Source organism: Arachis ipaensis, chromosome B5, assembly GCF_059453495.1.
Source record: "Arachis ipaensis isolate K30076 ecotype BB chromosome B5, ASM5945349v1, whole genome shotgun sequence".
NCBI classification, from domain to species: domain Eukaryota; kingdom Viridiplantae; phylum Streptophyta; class Magnoliopsida; order Fabales; family Fabaceae; genus Arachis; species Arachis ipaensis.
In genome coordinates this window covers 20,724,808-20,741,933 of record NC_142440.1, presented here as the reverse complement: position 1 = coordinate 20,741,933, position 17,126 = coordinate 20,724,808, and the positions used below count along the sequence as shown (strand labels likewise).

The following is a 17,126-nucleotide window of genomic DNA, read 5'->3' as shown; positions in this document are numbered from 1 at the left end:
TTTAGGTTTTGGATTATTTTTTTAATAATTTTAAATATTTTTTCCTTAATTTTTAAATGTTTTTCCAATAATTTTGAATGTCTTGTTTTGTTAGGTTTTGAATTTTTTAAAATGATTTTGGATATCTTATTTAGTTGTTTTTATTAGATTTTTGACGTTTCTTTTTATTACGTTTCAGATGTTTCATTTTACTAAGTTTTGGATACTCTTTTTATAATAGTCTTCTTCTTCTTCTTCTTATAAATTTTGGATGATTCTTATTTCTTGTTTTAGACGTTTCTTTTTTCTAGGTTTTAAATGTGTCTTCTTTTCATATATTTTTTAATAATTTTAGGTATTTCTTGCTTTAATTTTTGGTTGTTTTTTTAATATTTTTAGATGTCTTAGATTTTAAATTTTTTTAAATAATTTTAGATACTTTTTTATTAAATTTTTTATGTTTTTTTATTACGTTTCAAATTTTTTATTAGGTTTTAAATATTTTTTTAAAAATTTTAAATATTTATTTTTATTTAATTCTAGATTTTTTTTTTATTTTGGATAGTTTTTTTTTTTTAAGTGTTAGGATATTTTTTTCATTAATAGACATATTTTTCCACTAATTAACTGCAGTTAATTACACCCCTAATTAGTTATCTACCCAAATCATTTGTAAGATCGAGAGGCAATAACGTCTTTTTGTGTCGTTAAGCCGTGTTTGGCGTAAGGAAAAAAGAAAAAATGCAAAAAAGCCATGGGTAAAAAAAGCGAAGAGATATAGAGAGAGAGACTAGAGAGAGTGGGGCGAAGAGACCAGAGAGTATAGATAGAGAGGGTTGAAGAAGAATCTCAAAAGTAGAGGAACTGGAAGGGAGCGAGAGTGCTTTTGTTTAGCGCGCGCTTACACAAAGGCTAAGCTAGCTGCTGCCGAGTCTCTTCTCTTGTGTGACGACTGACTATATTAAAATCAAACGACGTCGGTTGTGAGGGCCCCACTTCCCGGCAGGGGACATGGCTGAGCTGCAGAAGCAACAGCCTTCCTCAAAGGAAGCTCACAGCACCAAGGCTCTCGTCGGCGCACTCAACATCCTCTCCCGCAACCTCCCTCTCCCTCCCGATCTCTTCAACACCGTTTCTTCCATCTCTCACAACTCCTCCGTATTCTCTCTCCCTCCCTCTATCTTGTTCTTCTTTCTATATTTATAGCTTCGAACTTCTCTGACAAGTGTTTGTTTGTTTGTTTCCGCTGCTCTGCTCGTTTCGCAGGCTGAAGATGGTTTGCTGGCGGATCTCGATGATGCGCTTTCGAAGCAGCGATCCAACTGTGCTTCGGGTTTCAAATTGTGCAGAGCTAGAGAAAGCCGTTATCAAAGCCTCACTCAGCATCGCTTAACTCAGCTTGAAGGTTAACAATTTTACTCCAACCCTCTCCTATGACGTTAGGATAAGAGTGTTCATCATTTTAATAAAGAATTATTTTATTATCTCACTGGACCAGGATTGCCTTCAAGCAGGGGAGGAGACGACCTACAGACAAGATCCCTACTTGAATATTACGGATTGAAGGTAAACTGATTCTTGAATCTTACCTCAATTCTTAACTGTAGTCAAATGCTTTGGTAAATTGATCCCTACTATTGTGCAATTAGGTTGTCTTATCTCTTGGGATGTAAATTGGCTTTGCAAATAGGCCTTATTCTTTTGTTTAAGCTTGACAAAAATTAGTTTCTTTGTACGAGATATGAGCTATGAGAAAGAAAACTTCTCTCTAACTGTGCAGCCCTTAAAGTCTGACTTAGTTTGACCTGTTTAAGTTAACAAGGCAAACATTCTACTGATGCAGCATCTGTGTGTACCTTACTCGTTACTATATTGGAAGACAGCATAGTTCAGGACTATTTTATGCTGAAGAAAGTATGTTGTAATTTCTTGGAATAACAAGAATTGTGTCCTTGTTGACAAGGACTTTTTTGTGGCAGCTAGCAGAGTTGCAGAGGATGGTTCGATGTGATGTCAGCTCTGAATACTGGCTCAATGTTATGTGTGCATATCCTGAGAGGCAGTTGTTTGATTGGGGCATGATGCGGTTGCATCGTCCAATGTATGGTGTTGGAGATCCATTTGCCATGGATGCTGATGATAAATTAAGAAAGAAACGTGATGCTGAGGTGATTTTATTTGTGAACTACCCCCTCTTCCCCTGGGCCCTGTCCCTCGGTTTTGGTATACATCTGTTGATGATGTGGTTTAACTGATACAATTAGTGTATGCACGTGAAGTCAGTAATTATACTGCTTTTCTTAAATGCAGAGACTATCAAGATTAGAAGAGCAGGCCAAAAATCATTTAGAGACCAGAAAAAGAAGATTTTTCACAGAAATACTGAATACTGTACGTGAGTTCCAATTGCAAATTCAAGCTTCTTTGAAGCGGAGAAAACAGAGGAATGATGGTGTCCAGGTACAACAATTTCTTCCCTACTTTCAACTTGTGACAAAAAAATGTATGTTTATAAGGGAAGCTGAAATATACATTTGGAGAATAAATTTTGGCCCGAAATATACATATTTGTGAATAATATGCATGTGCCTTACATAATACAGGATGTACAATAACACTAATTTATTAATTATCAACATATGTTGCCTATTGAATTTGATTGCGACCTTTTTCTTTTTCTTTCTTTGTGGTTGGGAAAATCGCTTATCATTGGTTGGATATGAATCATGAGTTGTCATCGATGATATTGCAGGCATGGCATGGAAGGCAAAGGCAACGTGCAACACGGGCGGAGAAATTGAGATTCCAAGCCTTAAAAGCTGATGATCAAGAAGCTTACATGAGAATGGTGAAAGAGAGTAAAAATGAAAGATTGACTGTGCTTCTTGAAGAAACAAATAAACTACTTGTAAATTTGGGGGCAGCTGTTCAACGTCAAAAGGACTCAAAACAATCAGATGGTATTGAACCCTTGGAAGATTCAGAAGCTGACTTCCCAGAGTCAGATGCTTCAAAAAATGGAATTTCTAAGGAATCACCACTTGAGGAAGATGCAGATTTGATAGATTCTGATCAAAATGGTGAGTCTAGTGATTTACTTGAAGGGCAGCGGCAATACAATTCGGCCATACATTCAATTCAAGAAAAGGTAGGTTCTACCTGTGGAATGGTTTATTGGAAGTATGCCATACGTTCAATTGAAGAAAATTTCTAGTACACTGGAATTCTAACAAACTTGATTGTTTAAGGTGACGGAGCAACCATCTATACTTCAAGGTGGAGAGTTAAGGCCATACCAGCTAGAAGGGCTCCAGTGGATGCTTTCTTTGTTTAATAACAACTTAAATGGAATTTTGGCTGATGAAATGGGGCTTGGGAAAACAATACAAACCATTTCATTGGTAGCATATCTTATGGAGCACAAGGGTGTGACTGGTCCTCACTTGATTGTGGCCCCAAAGGCTGTTCTGCCTAATTGGATGAGTGAATTCTCAACATGGGCCCCTAGGTACGTCCAGTGTAGAACTGGAACTAACAAAGTTATTTTGTAGCTTGTGCTCCTATTGGGGGCTAGATATCCAATTCAGGATTCTCTTTCCTCATGTTAACTTCCAAATTTTTCTGCATTTTCTTCCTTATTCAGCGTTATAACTATTCTTTATGATGGACGAATGGATGAGAGGAAAGCAATGAAGGAAGAATTGTCTGGAGATGGGAAATTTAATGTTCTGCTAACACATTATGATCTTATAATGAGAGATAAAGCCTTTCTTAAGAAAATCCACTGGAACTACTTGATTGTGGATGAAGGGCATCGGTTAAAGAATCATGAGTGTGCTCTTGCAAGAACCCTAGACTCTGGGTATGACTCCACATAAGGAATATTAGCATTATGGAGATGTTCAATATTGTCACTTCTTTCAATTCTTGGTTATGCATAACTTCTCTAATGTAATATTTACGTTGGTGCAGCTACCACATCCAACGTAGACTTTTGTTGACTGGTACCCCAATTCAAAACAGTTTGCAGGAATTATGGTCCCTGCTAAATTTTCTCCTTCCAAGCATTTTCAATTCAGTTCAGAATTTCGAGGACTGGTTTAATGCTCCCTTTGCAGACCGAGTTGATGTCTCTCTAACAGATGAAGAACAGTTATTGATCATTAGGCGTCTACATCAAGTGGGATTCTCTATGCTAGTTGCCTATTCTTTTTCTCTTCTTGCTGTTCAAGTTTTTCTAATCCATGGTCTTGATTCTTTTAGGTAATAAGGCCCTTTATATTAAGAAGGAAAAAGGATGAGGTGGAAAAATATCTTCCTGGAAAATCTCAGGTCATACTCAAATGTGACATGTCAGCTTGGCAGAAAGTATATTATCAACAAGTAACAGATGTAGGAAGAGTTGGCTTAGACAATGGTTAGTATCCCAATTGTTTTCCAATTTTTCTCTTGCCAACTTCGGCTCTAGACCTCATAATACAGTTGTTTTACTCAGATACTTTTGATTTGAATATTTGTCTACTTCTGTTTTAGGTATTCATTTATTCCCAGTGCACCCTGTTTGTTATTGCCTGTCAAAATCGAAACCTTTAGGAATTTGTTGTTTTGTTGGCTTTTAAGTATCAGTACTCCCTCTCTTTTGGAAGTAAGCCAAAGTCCTTTTTACTATTCAATGTATTGCAGTTGCTACCTTTTGGAGAATTAGTGTAAATAAAATTCCAATGTTAGTTCAATATTATCTCCTTTATACATTACAAACCTTTTACTAAGTAAATAAAAATTTGTAGGTTCTGGAAAATCAAGAAGTCTACAGAACTTGACGATGCAACTCAGAAAGTGCTGTAACCATCCCTACCTCTTTGTGGGAGACTACCATATGTACAACCGGAAGGAGGAAATTGTCAGAGCATCAGGGAAGTTTGAACTTCTTGATCGTTTGCTCCCAAAACTTCGCAGAGCTGGTCACAGAGTCTTACTGTTTTCACAGATGACTCGTCTCATGGACATTCTTGAAATTTATCTGCGACTTCATGATTTTAAGTTTCTTAGACTTGATGGCTCAACAAAAACTGAGGAAAGAGGTTCTCTATTACGGGAATTCAACGCTCCTGACTCTCCATACTTTATGTTTCTCTTGAGCACCCGTGCTGGAGGTCTTGGTTTGAACCTACAATCAGCAGATACTGTTATAATATTTGATAGTGATTGGAACCCTCAAATGGATCAACAAGCTGAGGACCGAGCCCATCGCATTGGACAAAAAAAGGAAGTCAGAGTATTTGTGTTAGTTAGTGTGGGATCAATTGAAGAGGTGATTTTAGAGCGTGCAAAACAAAAGATGGGCATTGATGCCAAAGTTATCCAAGCAGGACTTTTCAATACAACTTCAACAGGTTTGTTTAGGATCATAGTTCTTTCATATTCTATAAACACATATATGAAACACACATTTGTGTTCAGTTTGGAACAAACCTGTGGCACTGTTTCAGTCCCGTGTTGTGCTTCATAGGTCTTGCTATACATTAACTGCTTGAATGTGGAATATTTATTTGTGCAGCTCAGGACAGAAGAGAAATGTTAGAGGAGATTATGCGAAGAGGTACAAGCTCACTTGGGACAGATGTACCGAGTGAGAGAGAAATTAACCGCCTTGCAGCCCGATCCGATGAGGAATTTTGGCTGTTTGAGAAAATGGATGAAGAGAGGAGACAAAGGGAGAATTATAGATCTCGTCTCATGGAAGAGCATGAAGTTCCAGATTGGGTATACTCTGCTCTAAATAAGGATGATAAGGCCAAATCTTTTGATGTTGGTAGTGTTACCGGAAAGCGGAAAAGAAAAGAAGTCGTGTATGCAGACACATTAAGTGATCTGCAGTGGATGAGGGCTATGGAGAATGGACAAGATGTATCTAAGCTTTCAGCTAAAGGGAAGAAAAGAGGCATCCTCCTTTCTGACAACCATGCACAAGCCAGCAATAAAACAGTGGCCGATGAAAGGTTGTTAGAGCAAAGGAGTGGAAGTGTCCTCAAGATGAAGATTGAAAGATCAAGTGCAGATGATTTCATTGTGACTCCTGCTTCTAAGCGGCTGAAAACTGAAGAACCAAGTTCCCAGAAACATGGAAGTGAGAGTGGTGTGGACGAGAATAAGTTTTCCTGGAATATTCACAGGAAGAAGAGAACAAGCTATCCCGGCCAGGGTTCATCATCTGATACCAGAGACCAGAATGCCAATGACACAGCAAATAGGAACTGATTGGAGCGTCGATTTAGTTACTGATGCCACAGTTTTGCAGATTGCGATTCTGCTTTTTGTGTTGGTGGGACTTTTTCATAGGTAGTTTGTGCAACATCAGTAAAAGAAGTCCTTTTCGTGGCATTTGTATCGGCATTAGTTATGTAAAGTCAATGAAATGGTGAAATGAAATCATATTTATATTTTCGCTGGTTTCATCTTCCATGCCTCGACGGTAAATACATCTCAAGAAAATTAATATCAAAACTGAACAAATGACTCCCACAAGAAAATTATTGGGAAAAATAAATAAAACTAATGTGACTTCGTAAATTGAGTTTTGTTATGCGTTATCATGTTTATGTAAACTAAGAATGATACACCTTGGAAGATGTCAATGTCCTAGAAAATAGGGATGAATCTAAGACTGTTTTTAATGTTTTTTAACTTCATAACCATTTGAAACTTAGATGTTGTAGTGTTTGTTAAAACTTTTATTTTAAACATTTTAAACTTTCATTTAGTACAATGTGACCTACATCTAATGTCCATTATAAATGTAGTAAAATTTTTACTATAATTTTAGAGAAATTACATTTATCAATTCTTAGGATTCTTCCTAATCTTACTAAAAAACACATCAAGCTTCAATCAAGTTTGTTACGGCTAAGCTCCCTAACCTAGACTTTAACACTAAGTGCTCTCCCAATTTAGTAAGAGGAACTTCTCATACTCATGACATAAAACAAAAAAAAAATACTTCAAAAGAGTTTGACATATTTAATGATTTTTTTTTCCAAATTTGTCTCTACCTTTTCTCTCAATAACATTTGTAAATATCTCACTTGTATGCTTTTTTTATTGAAAACAAAGAAAGATAAACTAAAAAATAACATATTCAATGAACACAATAAAGGAGATGATAAGTGTAGCAAGAATGCTATGAAAACTTAGTTTAGTACTCTTCACTCCTTACCTTCATTTTCTGACCAATTATTCTTTTTTGTATAGGGATAATGCTTCTAAAATTTGAAATTGTCCTTGGTGACAAAATTTGAACATGAGGACGGTGTAGTGCTTGCTTTCTTCTCCTAAAATCAGAGTATCAATAGCAGGGGTAGTGGAGGCGCAAAAATGCATAGGAACATTGCAACTGCAGCAGAGAATCATGGAAGAAAGGAGTGTTTGGTCTGCTATTCTTGTTGTTCCTTTTTCTTTCTTTTGTTGGAAGCCATTTGTCGTTTGTTGTACTGATTTAATCAGTACCGTTGATTTCAACCTTGACGCTAAATTTTATCCCTTTTTGTTTCCTCCATTAACAAGATGAAAGAAATACCATTTGTTCCTTTGTTTTTATTCGAAAATGTTTACCAGCTTCATAGTCGCAGGTTTGTCTTTTATGAAGCTTCTTTATTGTGTTTGAGGCCTTGTAATCACCAATGAACTGAGTTTTGGTCACTAAACCATCAATATGGACCAGCACCAAAAAATACGCCCATCAAACATATTTTTTGACTTTTAAATCCAACCAAATATATATTTGTTATTATTAAAAATATTATTATTGATTCCTAAACTCAACACCTTTTTTTTTCATATACAAGCTATTAAAAGATTTTTAATAATAAGAAAACAAGTTTTTAATAAAAAAAGTACATGCACTTTTCAATTTTAAAGTAGAGATGAGAATGGTGTAATGTGGCGTTATTAGAGAGCAGGGTGTTTTACGTCATTGTGATGACAGAAAAGAACAAATTAGACTGTCTAATTTGTTGGGTGAGTAATCGGACGGTCCGATTAAGATACACAAATTGGACCATTCGATTTGCATTCCTCCTCTACGTGTCGCACATGCTGCTCACATACACTCACCACCCACACAACCAGAAACTACTCTACATTCTCTCCTCTCTTTTGTGTTCTTCATCTAGTAGCAGTAAAAAAATTTAAGAGTAAAGTATCGTTTTTGTCTCCAACGTTTGGAGTAAGTCTCAAAGTTGTCCCTAAAGTTTGAATCGTCCTATTTAAATTCCTAACGTTTCAAAATTGACTCAATGTTATCCTGCCATTAGGAATTTGTTAACAAAATTGACAGCGAAACAAAATTGAGACGATTTTGAAACGTTAGGAAGCTTAAATAGGACGAACACGTTGCGGACAAAAATGATACATAAAAATAAATTTTAATTTTATCCTTAAATAATATCAATTTTTTATGGTACATAGTTATTCAATTATTTTTTAATCACTTCTAAGTAAATTACACTTAATCACATTAATTTTATTCTAAAGAAATTTATTTTTTTATAATTTTACTCTTAAAAATATTTACTCATCATAAAATATTTGTAGAATGACTAGTACATAAACTTGTGGGAAAAAATGATACATATACAATAAAAGTAATGTGATTCTAGTCATTTTACAAACATTTCATGATGAATAAATTTTTTTAAGAGTAAAATTATAAAAAGAATAAATTTATTTAGAATCAAAGTAATGTGATTAAGTATAATTTACTTAAATGTGATTAAAAAATAATTGAATAACTATGTACTGTAAAAGATTGATATTTGTGAAGGATAAAATTAAAATTTATTTCTATGTATCGTTTTTGTCCCCAACGTTTTTGTCCTATTTAAGTTCCTAACGTTTCAAAATCGTCTCAATTTTGTCCCGCCGTCAATTCTGTTAACAGATTTCTAACGGCAGGACAACATTGAGTCAATTTTGAAACGTTAGAGATTTAAATAGGACGATTCAAATGTTAGGGACAACTTTGAGACTTACTCTAAACGTTGGGGACAAAAACGATACTTTACTCAAAATTTAATAATGACTAGAAAATCCAAAATATAAAAAATTGATCGTCTTGAGCTTCATATTGTTAATTATCTTAATCATTCTAATTATGTAAGTTATTATTATTAAATTTTTTTATTTAAGAAAACTAATAGTGATAATACTAGAGATTAAATCATAATTAATATTATCAACAATGTAATATGTGAAATTATTAGAGATGTATTCTTTTATTTAGTTATTAATGTTACTAAAGTAAATGATATATTTTTAATGTATTTAGTAATAATTATTATCATATTTATATTTTAGATATATTTAAACTTATTAATTATTAGAAGCTAATTGTATAATTTTTATAAAATAAATTTTGAATATTTTTTAACAATTAATGAGTTAATTATATACGGAATAGGTATTACTTGATGTGTGGGCATCTTTTCTCTATTTTCTATTTATTTTAGATACAAATTTATTGAATTTTAATTTAATTCTAGTGTTTTAAATCTTTTTGGATACTACTTTGAATTGCTTTAGTGTTTTAATTATTTCAGGAGAAATTCGGATCTATTTGGCAGAATTTGTATGCAAGAAAAGAGAAGAGTTTGAGAGCTGCTAAGCTGGCGTTTAGCACCAGCAACTCAGAAATGCATGGAAGTCCTCTGCCCATTGGGGCGCTAAACGTCAAGCCTGGCACTTAGCGTTAGAAACTCAGAATTGAAGGGGGAGCTTTTGCCCACAAGGGCACTAAACGCCGAATCTGGCGTTTAGCGCCAATGGTCCGGATCACACTTTTCAAATGGAGTATCTTTAGTTGGATTTAGCTTTTAATTGTTGTATTATCTTTTATTTTAGTTATTTTTATTATAAACAAAATCTTTTAGGTTTAGAATTTATTATTTTATTTTAGTTTCAAATCAAATTAAGTTAGATATAAAAAGGAAAGATTCAACCATTCGGAAGATCTTCTCTCTTCTGCACTTTCACATTTTCTGAACCCTAGTTTTCTCTTTGAGTCATGAGCCACTATATAACAATCCGACTTTTTGAAAATTAAATAATAAATTATTTACGACTTATTATATTTGTTGATAATTTTATTTAAAAAGATTATTTTTTTAAAAGTAATTAAATTAAATTTTATGATATTTTGAGTTTAAAATTCATAAATATTTTTAAATAATTTTTATTACATTGAGATATTTCAAAAAGATAAAAGAATAATTTTATTGAGTAAAGTCAATTATTCGCTTTTTGGTTCATTACCTCTACGGCATTCACTTTTCCTACTGAGAACATGCGAGGACGATGTTCTCACCCCCCTACAGATCTTCTGTTTCAGCAACAGGTTCAGAAATTCTTAGCGGGAGCCGCGACTGAACACCAGAGCTTTATGTACATATGTATCTGTATCTTCTGTATTTGGTTTAGTCTTAGACTTTTTCCTCACCATTTATTGTCTTTGATTTTTAGAGGGATATGACTTGTATTTGAGAAACTTGAAATAAGTCTATGTATATAATGTTACGTGAATATGTATATCTTTGTGATTAAGTGGTTAAGAGTAAACTTTTTATTTTCATAATTAAAGTTTTAGTTCGTATTTGCAAAGGCTCAATATTAAACAAAGATAGTATAAAATAAAAAGGTTTAGAAGTAAGTAACGCCTGAGCTTTTAGTACGATCATAAGGTGCTAAAAGTTAGGGTGTTATATTATGGTATCAGAGCAGTTCGTTCCTGTTAGAGCCTTGGAATGGATTGACTATACTTCACGGCATACTCTGAGTGTCTGTCATGCGATAGGACTTGTCTTAATGATAAGGGTTTAGATTTTATATGCATGACTGTCTGTTGAATAACGCTGTTAGCTTACCGTTGCATTTCTCATGGTATTAGGTCTGGCCAGCCTAATACTGATAATTTTTTTATACAGAAACACTAATAGATTATCATAGACAATATAGGAATAATAGGTTATCTGAGTCACAGGGTTTGGGAATGTTAGAAGTTACGTTTTAAGGATTCGTTTCGACATATACTCCTTATTCGTGCTATGTGACTTGATGTCGTCTCTTCTTTCATTATTTTCATTGGAATTCTTGCTTCAAATATTCTCAAAATGTAATTTGATTATTTTTTGACCAAACATTATTGTCCCTATATACCTCTGTTTGCCTATACTTCTCTTCGTGGACCCTATTTTCTTTGATTTCGGTTTGAACTTGTTTCAATGTAACAATTTTCGAGGGCAAAAATTTTTGTAAGGTGGGTAGAATATAACAACCCGACTTTTTGAAAATTAAATAATAAGTGATTTACGATTTATTATATTTGTTGATAATTTTATTTAAAGAAAATTATTTTTTAAAAAGTAATTAAATTAAATGGTATGATATTTTGAGTTTAAAATTCATAAGGATTTTTAAATAATTTTTATTACATTGAGATATTTCAAAAAAGATAAAAGAATAATGTTACTGAGTAAAGTCAATTATTCGCTTTTTGGTTCATTACCTTTACGGCATTCACTTTTGCTACTGAGAACATGTGAGGAAGACGTTCTCACCCTCCTACAGATCTTCTGTTTCAGCAACAGGTTCAGGAATCCTTAGCGGAGAGCCGCGACTGAAGACTAGAGCTTTATGTACATATGTATCCGTATCTTCTGTATTTGGTTTAGTCTTATACTTTTCCCTCACCATTTATTGTTTTTGATTTTTAGAGGGGTAGGACTTGTATTTGAGAAACTTGAAAAAAGTCTATGTATATAATGTTATGTGAATATATATATATATATATATATATATTTGTGATTAAGTGGTTAAGAGTAAACTTTTTTGTTTTTATAATTAAAGTTTTGGTTTGTATTTGCAAAGGCTCAATATTAAATAAAGATAGTATAAAATAAAAAGGTTTAGAAGTAAGTAATGCCTGAGCTTTTAGTACGATCATGAGGTGCTAAAAGTTAGGGTGTTACACACTAAACCTCCTTGGTTAAGGTTAAAAGCTCTGTTTATTTCTATGGATTGAGACTATTATTATTCTATTTTAATTTATATATTGATTCCGTTTCAAGGATTACTTTCTTTCTTCATCTTATGAATCTGGGTATATCGTAAGAACAACCCTTATTCTATATGCATTCTTGTAATTCTTGAAAAAGTTATCTCACTTGAATACTAGCTTGAAAGTAAATTCCTCCTAAACTACTAATTACTTGGACTTAACAGGATACGTGACATATAATCCTCTTATATTTGAGTAATTAGGATTTTTGTGGCCAATAAACTAGAATTGAACCTAACTCTATAATCTACATTAAGTGACCAAGGAATTGGCGGTTGATTAGATTAGAGGAGACTAAATCACTAAAGAATTAGGGTTTAGTCAATTACAGTTTGTCATGAAATGAATCTTACATGATTAAAATAGTTAGTAAGAAAACTTAATCCGAAAGAATAAACAACTCTGAAACAATTAACTATTTTCTCACATATATTTCACACCAATTCTACTGTTTGCTTTCTTACTCTCTGAAGTACTGTTTAATGTGATTTACAACCCTCAAAACACCACTTTTTGCTTGCCTGACTAAGTGAGTCATTCGACTATTTTTGCTCAGTCCATCAATCCTCGTGGGATCAACCCTTACTCACCTGATGTATTACTTAGTATGACCCGATGCACTTGTCGGTTAGTTTGTGGACTTTGAATTCCGCACCATTACTCGTCCACCCATGCCGGTGTTTCACCCAACTTGAAGTAAGCATTTGGTGCCTCAAACCATAACTCAGATAATGATTACTCGTCTATCATCAGACCATGACTTGGATAGAAATTACTCGTCTATCCTCGGATAGGAATTACTCATCTACCCTCAAAATCACATCTTGGATAGGGATTACTCATCTATTCTCAAAGTTATAACTCGGATAGGGATTACTGGTCTATTCCCAAACTATTACTCAATACCTATCATTCTCATAGCCAATATTCTAATCTTTCTTATCTCATATCTCATTTAGCATTATCAACGCCTCATTTATTCAATCATCCACTTTGAAAATCGCCCTCAACATCAATCTAACTCCCTTTCGTATGTTTGTTCTTATTCCAAAGTCTAAAAACTAGCTATTGGACCTTAAACAGAATTTTTAGAGGTTTGAAAAATTAGAGGAATGGTTGAAAGTACAAAATTGTGAATTTTCATCAAAACAGTAATTTCGGAGGTTTACGAGCTTGCTAGGAAGGTCAAACAGTGAAAAATAGAGTTTTAGCATAAAACAGGGGATCGTGCGTACGCGCGCACCATACAAGTTTCTTAATGTGTGCGTACACACCATACCGTGCGTACGCACGCACCATAAGGAACTTCTCAGCCTGTGCGTATGCAAAATTTGCAAAATACTCAAGGCGTGGGTACGCACACCTCCTCGTGTGTATGCATGAGCTTCCCCACACGCTCTATTCCGTGCGTACGCACGCACGCACACCAGAAATTCTAGTTTTCTGCAACATTGTTTTTAAACCCAAACTTCAAACGTGCATAACTTTTTTGTTAAAAATTATTTTTTGTCCATTCTTCAAACGTTATAAACTTCACGGACCCAATTTTCATTCAAAATTTTTTTCACGAAATTTGAAAGTTCGGAAGCCAAGTTATGCCCCGTCAAAGTTGGTCAAAAATAATATTTTTACCAAAAACTCAAATCTCAAGTTTTCCAAACTTTCCAAATCCAAACCAACCAAATTCCTAACCAAATCAACACAAAATATACATACACAATATCACATAATTCTATTAACTCCACAACATACCAACATTCACAACCAAACAATCCATTCAACAAATTCATCATAAATTTCCCACCAAATTCAACAACAAATCATCAACCTTTTTCTTCTATATATATATATATATATATATATATATATATATATATACACATACCATAACTTCTCACACAACTCAAGAAAGCCTAAAAAATACCAAAAATATTCCTCAACTAATTTATTCAATAATTTTCACTCCAAAATTTAACATACAAAATCAAACAACACTTCCCATTAATCCTCATTAAAAATCAACAATCATCATCATTTCATAATCATCAAAATCATATTCCAACACATACACACTCATTAAATCTTCATTTCTAATTCACATACCACATACACAACTTAATCAATAATTCATTCAATTTATTCCTATCTTAAGGTTTACTAACCTAAGTTATATATTAACTACGAGAAACCAAAATCATACCTTGGCTGATTCCTCCCTAAGCAAATAACACCTCAAAACCCTCTTCTCCACACAAGCTTCCAAAAGTTCCAAGCTCTAATTCAGCTGGCCCAGCCACAATTGCTCCAAAATAAGCATTCAAGACCTTTTATTTAACTTTAATTTCACATGCACACAATCTAATTTCACACAATTTTATAATAATTAACACAAGGTTTAATAATTTACAAGGGTTCAAAGGTTTCTTACATTATCCACTCGAAATTGGGATGAAACTAACCCACTTATAATCCACAATAGAGTACCTCTAAACAAATAAAATCACAATAATTCAACATCTTCAAAATTAAAAATGAAAAATTATAGAGGAGGAAGAACTGGGCATGAATTCTAGAGATTCTTACTACTTTGTTGGGTTAGAATCGAAGAACTCGATGAGAGAATCGCGTGATTGCAAACAACTCATCGATCGGAGCTCGGGATCAAAAGTTATGGACAGTGGAATTTTGTGTGGGTTTAGGGTTTCTCTTCCTTTCCTCTCTCTCTCTCTCTCTCTCTCTCTCTCTCTCTCTCTCTCTCTCTCTCTCTCTCTCTTTCTCTCCGTCAAGCACAATGAAGAATGGAAAATGAAGCTGAATGTTTGCTAAGTTTGAAGTATTATATATGTGGGCTTAGGCTGATGCACCACTATTTTGTGGTACATTTTAGGCTGAATTGAGTGGATTTTATCCATTATTCTCACACTTATGCATATAAATTGCGTGTTTTACATTTTCCTTCCTAATTCTGTGCTTTGATTGAAAACATGCTTCTTTGGCCTTAAATTTGCTAATTTTAATCTTCTCTTATTACAATTTGATGCCGTGATATGTGTGTTCAGTGTTTTCAGGTTTTATAGGGCAGGAATAGCTTAGAGAAGGGAAAAAAAGCATGCAAAAGTGGAAGGAACACAAGAAATTGAAGTTTGGAGAAGCTGGCAGCGACGCGCACGCATGGACGACGCGTACGCGTGACTAGTGCGGAGACAAGCGACGCGTACGCATGGATGACGTGTACGCGTGACCAGGATTTTGTCAAGCGACGTGTACACGTGGGCAACACGTACGCGTGATAGAGCGTCACGTGCTGCAATTTGCAGAAAACGCTGGGGGCGATTTCTGGGCTCCTTTTGACCCAGTTTGAGGCCCGAAAACACTTATTAGAGGCTGCAGAGTGGAGCTTGAAGGGGAATGATTCATTCAACACTTCAGACAATATTAGTTAGGTTTTAGATGTAGTTTTCTAGAGCTAGGTTTTAGGGTTCTTAGTTGTATTCCTTATCAAATTCTGAATTCTATCTTATTTCAATTTAGTTTCTCTTTTACTTTTATTTGTTCTAACATTCTAGTTTATTTATTTCCCTTGTTGATTACTTTATGTTGCCAATTTAGTTTATAAATTCTTCATGTTAGATTCAATTTCTTTTTTTATGCAATTTGAGGTATTTCATGTTTATTGCTTCTTCCTTTATTTGTTATTATTGATTCCTTGCAATTGGTTGTTTAGATTTTATTATCTCTTATTAATTTTTTATGCTTTTATTTTGTGCCCACCAAGTATTTGATAAAATACTTGGTTGGATTTTAAATTAGATTTTTATGTTCTTAGCTTAGATTGAGTAAATTGGAGACTCTTGAGTTGTCAAAGTCTCTTGTTGATTGATGATTGAAAGTTGCTACTTGACTTAAGTCTCACTAACTCTAATCTTTGATTAGGACTTGTGAACTTAAGTTGATTACTACTCACTTGACTTACCTTCAATTGTTAGAGGTTAACTAAGTGAGAGCAAAAGGCAATTACCATCACAATTGACATTGATAATGAGGATAGGAATTCCGATTCTCAACCCTTGCTAGGATTTTTCTTAGTTGTTAATTATTTTCTTGTTATTTATATTCCTTGCTTATTAAACTCAAAACCCAAAAATATACTTTCTCATAACCAATAATAACTACACTTCCATGCAATTCCTTGAGAGACGACCCGAGGTTTAAATACTTCAGTTTATTTTTATTGGGTTTGTTTTAGTGGCAAACAAATTAAACTTTGATTGAGGTTTTATTGTCGGTTTAGACTATACTTGTAATGCGATAATCTTTGTGAAAATCTTTACCAACATTTTTCCATCCATCATAGGCCCACTTGGGCCAGTTCACCTGTCTTAGCTTGTTGGCCTAACTTTGAGCCAAAATCTTTAAAATTTGTGTTAAAATTCATATTTTAAATATTTCTATTTCTTTAAATTATAATATTTAGTTTCTTAATTTTTTTTAAATAATAATTAATTTATTAGTTAATTATTTATTAATTTTTTGAAGTTTACAAGTGTTAGAATTTCTAATAGACTAGCCTATAGGAGTAACCTTGAGAACACAAAAGAGCTTCAAAGGCAAGTAGAGAATTTACTAGAAAGGTCAAATCAAAGAGAGCATGAGTCTATTGTTGTACCAGTTTTGTTGGTTCCAAAGAAGGATGGTACTTGGTGGATATGTGTGGATTATCATGCAGTAAATAAGATTACGGTAAAGTATCGTTATCCTATTCCTAGGTTAAAAGACATGCTTGATGAATTACATGATGCATATATATTCACTAAAATTGATTTGAAAAATGAGTATCATCAAATTAGAATGAAACTCAGAGATGAATAGAAGACTGCATTTAATACTAAACATGGGTTATATGAGTGGTTAGTATTGCCTTTTGGGTTAATTAATGCACCTAGTACTTTTATGCGTCTAATGAACCATATTTTGTGAGAATTTTTGTGTAAATTTGTTGTTGCTCATTTCGATGATATTCTCATTTATAGCACTTGTTTAG

General features: G+C 33.7%; 1 protein-coding gene across 2 annotated transcripts; it reads left to right on the top strand.

Moving 5' to 3' along the window:
• The first annotated feature begins 649 nt into the window (after positions 1-649).
• On the top strand, positions 650-6,430 carry LOC107643267 (putative ATP-dependent DNA helicase CHR12). Of its 2 annotated transcripts, none has more exons than XM_016346859.3 (12): positions 650-1,137; positions 1,246-1,384; positions 1,478-1,545; positions 1,959-2,147; positions 2,290-2,439; positions 2,732-3,127; positions 3,228-3,487; positions 3,623-3,841; positions 3,952-4,159; positions 4,243-4,396; positions 4,767-5,372; positions 5,537-6,430. In XM_016346859.3, the coding sequence occupies exons 1-12, from the start codon at positions 991-993 to the stop codon at positions 6,235-6,237; spliced, it is 3,237 nt and encodes a 1,078-aa protein (XP_016202345.1). In that variant the 5' UTR covers positions 650-990; the 3' UTR covers positions 6,238-6,430. The 2 variants fall into 2 exon arrangements, with proteins under 2 accessions (XP_016202345.1, XP_016202346.1); XM_016346860.3 differs by having other exon boundaries at positions 749-1,137; positions 1,943-2,147.
• The last annotated feature ends 10,696 nt before the right edge of the window (positions 6,431-17,126 follow it).

Bases quoted from the DNA above. Each gene is read 5' to 3' on its own strand.
- LOC107643267 (XM_016346859.3), top strand. From the start codon at position 991: ATGGCTGAGCTGCAGAAGCAACAGCCTTCCTCAAAGGAAGCTCACAGC. The intron at 1,385-1,477 runs GTTAACAATTTT...TCACTGGACCAG, and splicing joins TCGCTTAACTCAGCTTGAAG to GATTGCCTTCAAGCAGGGGA. The intron at 3,128-3,227 runs GTAGGTTCTACC...TGATTGTTTAAG, and splicing joins TACATTCAATTCAAGAAAAG to GTGACGGAGCAACCATCTAT.